Genomic DNA, 9,041 nt, shown 5'->3' on the forward strand with positions numbered 1-9,041 from the left:
CCGCAAGGCACGAAAAAGCTTCTGCTGTGAGTTTGTTGCCAGGACAGCTATTTGTGCCGCCAACTGAAACAGTGGCATCGGTTCTGCGTCTAGCCTGGCATTTCTGTTTTCACACCCTAAACAATGTGCAAAGTGGTGATCACTGATGTAAAACCATTGAAACGTAAAACACTGAAAACCATTGAAGGCATATTTCTGCCAGTTATACATTTCTAATTGGCTTACCTGGCATAAATATGCCTTGGAATTGTGTTTAAGTGGTTTCAAAATATGTCTGTAATGTTTCTGTACACATGCTCCACTCAACGGAGCATTTACATGTGATTTTCTTCAATAGTGTTGATGCCCCATTGAGTAGAACACATACTGTCTGACTGTGCTACTTTTTGCATTGCAGATAAACTAGCAAAGAACAGCATCAGAGGAAGACCATTCATATGCGGCTTTGACATGCCGTCTTACGAGCACCCTTACCCGCCATTGGGGGTCGCCCAAGAGCAATGAAACACAGATCACTGTTCAACTGATCCCTCCCACATCCTGGGCCACACAAGCACCAATCGGGCGTCATCCTGTGGAGCTGCCAGCCACAGTCAGTATTGGCATGGTCCGGATTCGATCCGAGGCCGTGAGGCTCATCCATGCACCACAGCGTGGTGCCTTCCAACAGCCCCATTCAACAGCACCCAGAGAAGATGCTTTCTGCTAAAGTCAATTTTTCTGAACTTCAGGACATCTAATAGGCTAGTTCCAGGTAAAGGTAAATAATGAATATGTATTATAGCTTATGGTTTCAGTGACCACTGCAACTTACTAGTGATTTTTATTTGTAAATTAGATTTTCTATCACTGCGATAGCATCACTAAGTATCAGTTAATTATTGAGTGATTAGACATTTGGAATAGGGCATTACATGTCTGAAAAAAATTCTGAAGTTTTAAAGATTGCCGGTGGAAATGTTGATTTGAAGAAGAAGCTGAACAAGAAGAAGAGAAAAAAAGAAAAGAGTTGGCCCCTCAGCGATAAAATCCAAAAACAAAATGAAAGGACACACAAGGACATTTGAAACAAAGACCTTGCAATTGCATGCAGTACATATGGGACAGCACAAACATATTCCCAGTAAGCAAGACTACCACATTTGAGTGCTTTTCTGAGGGTGTGGATTAATTGAGCTGTCTGTCGTTATAAACGGTACAGTATTTATAAACATGTCCTCTGAAATGGGATGACGTGCGCGAGTCAGTGCTGATGTACGACCGAGCGGTTCCTCTGAAGTCAGGATGAGAAGAGACACTCAAAGGCTCCAGCACAGACGGGCCCTGAGGAGCTGTATCATCTGCATAGGCCCGGACCTGCCCCGAGGCCAGCGTGATCCAAAGCGGCTGTGACTGGGACAGAGAGGGAAACAGTCCAGCGCGCAAACGCCTCCTTGGATCTGCCTCCTGTTACTCTAAGTCATGGATTCTGCTGACACAGTCCTGCTAGTGCAATTACCCGGAGCTCGGCAGACTCAATCCCGGGCTTTCTCATATGGTGCCTAATGATTCCTGGCAATCGAAGGACGCTGGAGCCCGCGTGCACACAAGAGGCAGGGCTCGTCCAAGTGAGATTCCAGGACTTAAGAATGGGTGGGGTGGGCGCTGGGAGGCTCAGCAATGAGAACTGCGATCTGACTATGGTGACAAACATGCTGCAGACTTTGAAATACAAAATATTTCCATTTTTTGCACCCCATATTTTTCATACAAAAATAATGCAGAATTTTTATGTGCAAGCAACATGGAAAATAAAAAGTGTTCAAAGTATGTAATTGATAGATTTCATGTTGAATTTTAGTTTTTAGTTCATACTATTTATTTCATTTATTTCATCAAGTTGTGACATATGGTAATGCATAGGTATGGTAAAGAGATCATATGGTTGCATCACCACACTCTCATCTAGATGTAGACAAAACCACTGTTTTAATCAGGGAAGATGCTATTTTGTACTATATGACAACACAGCAACATTTTTTCATTAAGAATACTTGACTTTTCTGATTTAATGAAGTCTTTTCTGGTTAGTATCCCAATAACCAAATGTATGGAATTAAATAAGTTGTCAGGTATTTCATGTTGACTTATCTTTAAGATAATATAGCCCATATGAAATAAATCATGACAGTATATATGATGTCTCTGATACTGAAGTGCAGTGTTATCTCCAAAACCACAATTAGTATCTCGGGGGTTAAACCACAAGGCAATCACACAATGGATAGTAAGACTGGACAGGATTGAATTGTTCATCCTTAACATTGAATCACATATTAATGAATGTTTTTCTTAGCAAGCTCAAGTGAGATCGTTTTTGTGAACGTGGAACTCTTTCTGGAGTGAAAAAAAACATGTGTTTTTAAGTGTGCATCAAAGTTCAAAGTACACATGTCGGGTGACTCCAGGTGTGCATCAATATGCACTGATGACGGTATTCCAACACAGCAGAACAGAATCATTTTGTGATGGTGAATGATTGATAGTGATCATAAAAGCAAAGCTTTTCAAAATATGTTGTTCTTAATATAGGGCATGTCAAGGGGAATTTGCCATGGAGTGAGTTAGAAGTACCACAATTTCCCCCGACAATTTCCATAAGGTCACTCAAGGTCAAATACATATACAATTTTATCCCCAATATAGCCAGCACAATTAAGTTGCAAAGGTGATCCATTGTAAGGCTAGATCTGTTCTGAGTGGGAAACTTTATCTTTTTACCCAGGAACAGACAATCCTGGCCATTGAGTACAAGAGGCATTTCTGTTTGAGTTTCTTCCATCCAAGCTCAGAGACACGCTGATTAGTCATCCAGTGCCATGATACCAACACAGCCTCCTCAAAAAGCCATCTGATCTGAAAAATCACATTAATCTCAATAAGTCAATGAATGAATACGAATTGATACCAGTTATTCTCACCAATTCAGAGTTCTCACCAGACAAATTTTTTCATTTTATTCAACCACTTTTAATTAAATGTGACAATAAAGAACTCATCATTGCGGCTTACAAATTGCTATTTTTAAGCAAATGATTAAAATACTAAGAAGAGTGATTTACTGCATTATGTTTGGAAATTGAACTCACGAATCTCAATTATTTTAACTGCTCCTCTTTCATGATGTTGTGTTGTGAAAAGAAAAAAAACATGACGTTCGATTGAAATAAATTGCAGTGACCTTTGTGCAGACAGTGCACCAAATGGAAAATAAAGACTTGTTAACTAAAGGGCTGTTTCTTCCATTGTCAGAACTTTCTTCATAATGCATACCTTTTGCACAGTAATTTTTGGATAGCATCAAACTCATTATGATTGGTCTCTCTTAATTTAATTTATCATAGGTTTATCAGAGCCAATTACCTTGTTATGTATTCATCTACAGTAGCTACAGAGACACCTAATGGATGTCAACTGAACTGCAGGCTGGAAAATCTGAAAAAAGCAGGGCTCTACCTATTATTTACCCTGAGCGTCGACCATTATCCATAGAAAGGCATAAATGCGAGGCCCAACATTAATAAATCAATGTCAATGCAGCAAAGGCATACAATTGCTCTTGATATTCATGGTGATATTTACACTACTTTTGTACAGCAGCCACAGGTAACTATGTTGTTTTGTACTTCCGTACGCTGCTCTGGGTAATAGAGTCCGTGAAAACATTGCAATGTAATATAATGCAATGTATTCTCATCAACATGTTTGAACACACAGTTTGCACATGGCAAATTTGCTCCCCCGTGACCAAAGTACACCACCAGGTGAAGTGTTGATGATAATCTCTGTAATAATGTATATGTTTGTATTATAATAACTGGTGATAATGACAACCCTGTTTGACCAGCAACATGTTTTACTGTAGCTCTGAGTGAATATCTGTTCAAGATTTACATTTATATTTGCTTTCTTTTTTGTGTTGTTCACAAATCAGCAAACCCAAATGGATTGCATGCTTTGATCAAAGTGAACCCCATAACTTTAGAAATTCAAGCAGATGGGTAAGTGTAGCTCAGTAGTTCCAGTAACTACAAAGCATAAGCATTGCATAACAGTTGCATGCCTATTTCACTCTTAATTACTTGTTTGGACCTGCTTTCTACTGAAAACTGCCACGTCTCTGCATTTAATAAGGTGTAGGCCTACAGTACATTGGCCTGAATTGAAACAAATGAGCTGGAAGCAGGGTTTTATTTATTTATTCTTTATTATGAAGTGCGATAAAATGTCTGGCGTCATTGTGCTTACATCATTCAAATACTGGCTCAAAAAATCTACAGGATGCCTCACCCTCCCCAGAAATATCTGGAAATAAGGTCATTTAATTTTTTACAATTGTAAAAATCTTAAATTCCAGTGGGTTTATTTACAAGTTTTCTTGCAATGGTAGTTTTTTTTTTTTCATTTTATTATTTGTTTTCCCCATTTTCAATTTCTGATACAAAAAAGAAACAAAGGTCGAGCTAATATAAGTTTCTTCTACCTGAATGTATAAGTGATTTTTGTGCTACTCTGTAAAGTCAGAAATATCTAAAACGAAGTGCTTGAAAAACAAATCTGTGGGACTTTCACGTGGCTAAAATGGTAAATCACGTGCAGTAGTCTGAAAACAGTGCAAATAGTCTGGCCCGCAGAAGATGATTCCCCACCCCTCCCCACCCCCCCTCACCCCGCATTCTGTCCCATTCCATCCAGCCATAAATAACAGGGTGGGGGAGGGGGGGGGGGGGGAGGGGTGCCCATATTTTTCCCCGGTGAATGATCCGCAGATTTGGAAAAAATGTTCTGAACCGCTTGGAGCTGAACATCCAGCACAACAAGCCTATGTCCTAAAACTACATTAAGAGGCAGGCAGTGCATAACCATATACCAAAGGAAGGATTTTACTTAATTCTTTTTTAGCTAATCATTATATTCTAACACTATTCTGGCATTTTCCCTGATGTTGTTATTCTGTTTGATTAATATGAGTACCGGGTTTACCATACCTGATTTTTTAAAACTGGTATTATTGTTTAATTGTAAAAGTACCATGCATTGAGTTATTATTGCTCTAGTTTCTCATGAGACTCCCAAGAAATATTGCCCCCTAGAAATTATCTAGATTTTGGCTAAATTAAAAGCTCTGTAAAAATTGGCATAGATTTTTTTCTCTTTTTTGCATGCAAGAATTTCAAAATGGCTGTAACACAAAAGAGAATAATTATTCAAAAAGCGACAAATGCTTTGGCTTATTAATGATTAAGGGGTTGGAAAAAATATATGAAGTCCAAATAAAAGTTTCACTTGGCTTAAAAAAGGATGGGCAAATAAGCTAAATAATAAGTAAGTAAAAGTACGTTAGTAAGTAACTAAATAGCTAAATAGCTAAATAAATAAATAAATAAATAAATAAATAAATAAATAAATAAATAAATAAATTTGTTTTACCTCAGTGTTGAATACTTGTGTAGTCACTTGCAGTGGTACAGTGTTATCCAGTAACAGGAAAATGTTTTACCTTTTTGAGAAACAAATAGACATAGTCTTCACTGAGTTTAGGCAAAAACATATTATATTTATGTTCTAAAGTTGCATTATAGAGATGCAACTGGAGAAAAAAATAACCTTTTTTTTCAAAGTTCATGCGAAGATAATTTTCCTTAGTTCATTATTGAAGAAAGTCGAGAAATTTGTGCTATCGTTGTGTTTCTAGGAGATAATTAAAGTCCTGAATAAGGAAGTCATGCTTCAAGTGGACTCAGAGGCGAGAACGCCCCTTTAAAGCAGGCAGACTCGTAGTGCTTGTTCAGGTAGGACTTCAGTGCGAATGTCTTGTTGCACCGTTTGCACTTGAAGTGCTTGAAAGCAGAGTGCGTCTGCATGTGCGCGCGGAGGTTCGAACGATCCGCAAACGCTTTTCCGCAGTGTGCGCATCCAAAGGGCTTCTCACCGGTGTGTGACCTCATATGGCCCTGCAAGAGCCAAGGTCGACTAAAAGCTTTGCCACATATGTCACACTTGTGCTTGAGGTCGTGGGTCAACAGGTGCATGGCCATTGCTGGCATGGAGACGTACACCTTCCCACACGTAGGACATTTTTTGGCCATCTTGCTGTCCAGGCTCCGATGGGTCTGCTTGTGTCGGCTCAGGTTGGAAGACGTAGCGTAGGTTTTTCCGCACTCGTTGCACGTGTGGCGCTGTATGGTCCTCGAACTGCTGATGACTTTCCTCCGTGACCTTCCGTCCGTGATGAAAAACGCATCAACTGCATACCCTTCACTCACTGCGTTGTCCCCGTTGATGTAACCAGATGTGATCTCAGACTGGGGGCTGTCGGGCTGGTCCGAGTCCGGTGCCCCGTAATCACTGGCCATACCGTCATATAGAGGCTCAGGAGACGGCACTTTAATGGCGCTGTCGCTCTCTCCATCATATACGGAGGGGTTGATGTAGTCGCTAATGTATCCTAGTGGTGAAAAGAGCAAGATCTTTATTAAATTATTCATATTCACTGGGGGATTGGAGTGAGAACTGTCTGGTTCACAGATGCAACAAGATATTTCTGGCAGTTTTCCCACTTCATTTCCCGACTACAGCTCTTCAGATCACCTCGACGTTTTAAGTCATTTACAGTAAGAGACGGAGGTGATTTTATTCAGATCGACCTTTTCCGAAGACATTGTCCTGCACTAGACTTCTCATACAAATCCGTAATGCCCTTTAATATTAACATAATAAATCATTCAAGGGCAGGAAGATGGAAGATCATTGGTCATTTAGGCACTGACTTTGCCCTGGGGGCAAGTATTAAGACCAGAAGATACGTTAACTATCTACTTTGATTCTGTTGCCACAGGATAGCAATAACTTACTGTTCCATGAATTTGCATTCCTCGTTTTAAACATCTAGTTGTCTAGAAGTGGATGTATGAAATCTATATAGTAACTAGAGTGTAACTAACAGTTTAACATATGTTTGTGCTTTCATTTAAACATGATATTTGCACACACCATACGTTGTTTAAATAATTCCTGTTTAATGAAGAACATTCATGCATATTTTCGAAAAATAATGCCTGATTTTAATGGATATGGATAAGGTTGGAGAGAAGTTTTTGCTGGAAAATGTGCTAAGTCATCATTTTTGCATAATCTGTATAAAGTCAGTTGCACAGATGAGCTTTCTCTTAAATTATATTGCAATTAAAGATTTGTGGCACAAAAATGTGCAGAGTCGACAAAATCGTTCTCCTGATGACACAGGGTGTGCACAAGGTTGATAAAAGCAAACTATGAAAACGGTTAAGAAACGTAGCAAAATCAGAGTAATTTACCTTTTTCATGAAGCCGGAGACTGAAGTCGGTCCTCGATCTACCATAAGAACTTTCGAGATCAGTAGTCGAGAAATCATCGAGCTTAACCTTTTTAACTAGAAAAGACCTTGGCATGTTTTTGACGTTGCCCCCCAAAACACTCTTCCAGTACGGATTATTTCTTTCTTCATGCAACGCAGATGCAGTCTATTTCACAAACGAACGGCTGTCTATGGCGTGGTTCAAATACCAGCACACGGAGACGCAAAGCTTCGCTCTTTTTGCTTGGTCGCTGCTGTTCTGCAACGGCGCGTTTCGCTGTAAGAGAAATGCAAGTTCAGCACTGGACAGCTCCCTTCCAAAGGCTGGCGCATGTGTTAGCACCGGATAGCTTAGTCCTCTAGTGCCTTCCCCGTGCTATCACGGCAAGAAACAATCCCAGAAACGATATAGAAGACAAAATCAATGCTGATAACCACTTCGGAACTGGACACTTCTCCAGATATGGGCACGTTTAACCTTCAAAGCGTTGTACTGCAGATTACGGTCTATCGCTTTCCCTTAATAAATAAACAAACAAAAACATTTTTTTTAAATGATGTCCATTGAATTAAATGGTCTCAGTTCCACTCACTCACACACAGCCTCCGCGTTTGACGGTCTTGGATTTCTAGGGACTGTTGATCAGCTGCAAGGATTTATAGAGCTACGATCAGGTGGGAGATGGAGATGGAAGTGCTTAATTTAATCCGTCAGAAATCTCCCGGGAACGGCATTGGGTCGGAAGGATTCCTTTGTTACTCATGTCCCGCTTTCGCTCTCATTTTTGGCAGTACAAACTGTGCAAATAATATAATTTCTGGTGTATTATTCGCAAGTTGTAGTACGAATTCTTAAATTAGTCGTAGGTTAATTCGCTTTATTTGCATCTGTATAAAACAAATCATAAAGAACCTGTGGGATGCTTTGTTGATAGTATGCTATAACGGCTAATGCCATTAAGTTTTCGTGCCGTTTTAAATAACGTTAATGTACACTGAAAAAGATATGTGCGAATAATGTGATTTTGTGATTTTGCTAAATAACTTAAGCCATTAGACGTTTTTCTTTTAACTTGTTAAATTCTTGTTAAACTTTAGATTTTTTATTTTATTTTTATCCCTCCCTCTCAACAATGTTAGCACGCAAAAATAACCCTAACCACTAAACTAATACCTGGTAATGGCCTGAAGTTTGCAGGTCACCTTTCTACATCACATTTTATAAACCAATGATGTTTTCTACGCAAATGACCTGAGCGGAGAACCAGAAGGTCCGTTCGTTCGACAATTCCTTTAGGGTCCATATGTCCGTAATTAACAGATTTAGAGGGGGACAATGTCCTTTGTTATTTAACGAGTAAGTTCACTCACTGTACATAGAAGGCCAATGATTTCAGTGTAAGTCATTCCTGAAAAGCTCGAGTGAAGAATGTAAAGTGAAGAACGTCATATTATTATTATTATTATTATTATTATTATTATTATTATTCTTTTATAAAATGCTGACTTCATTTTTAAAACTACACAAACGCAAGTGAAGCTACTAATCAGATAAGACGACGACGACTAAAGAATGGCCGCAATTTACCAGCTGTTCAACCTTATCTTGAATTCAAAACAATATTTTGAATTAATTTCAGAATTGATTCGCAAATATTGTAATTG

At 39.1% G+C, this 9,041-nt stretch overlaps 1 protein-coding gene across 2 annotated transcripts; it reads right to left on the reverse strand.

Annotated features, from left to right (window-relative positions):
* Window positions 1-2,331: 2,331 nt before the first annotated feature.
* Window positions 2,332-8,069, reverse strand: LOC118223829 (transcriptional repressor scratch 1-like). 2 transcript variants are annotated; one of them, XR_004764506.1, is made up of 3 exons: window positions 7,356-8,069; window positions 5,470-6,487; window positions 2,332-2,895 (listed from the first exon to the last, which is right to left on the reverse strand). XR_004764506.1 is itself a non-coding variant. In XM_035410817.1 (2 exons), exons 1-2 carry the CDS (start codon window positions 7,468-7,470, stop codon window positions 5,763-5,765), a joined length of 840 nt encoding a protein of 279 aa, XP_035266708.1. In that variant the 5' UTR covers window positions 7,471-8,069; the 3' UTR covers window positions 2,929-5,762. The 2 variants fall into 2 exon arrangements, 1 of the variants encoding a protein (XP_035266708.1); XM_035410817.1 differs by lacking the exon at window positions 2,332-2,895 and having other exon boundaries at window positions 2,929-6,487.
* Window positions 8,070-9,041: the final 972 nt, after the last annotated feature.

The sequence above is a fragment of the Anguilla anguilla genome, chromosome 1 (assembly GCF_013347855.1).
Source record: "Anguilla anguilla isolate fAngAng1 chromosome 1, fAngAng1.pri, whole genome shotgun sequence".
NCBI classification, from domain to species: domain Eukaryota; kingdom Metazoa; phylum Chordata; class Actinopteri; order Anguilliformes; family Anguillidae; genus Anguilla; species Anguilla anguilla.

Excerpts from the sequence above, each read along its gene's own strand:
- LOC118223829 (XM_035410817.1), bottom strand. The coding sequence starts at position 7,470 with ATGCCAAGGTCTTTTCTAGTTAAAAAGGTTAAGCTCGATGATTTCTCG. Across the intron at positions 6,488-7,355 it reads TCTCCGGCTTCATGAAAAAG|GATACATTAGCGACTACATC; the intron begins GTAAATTACTCT and ends TTTCACCACTAG.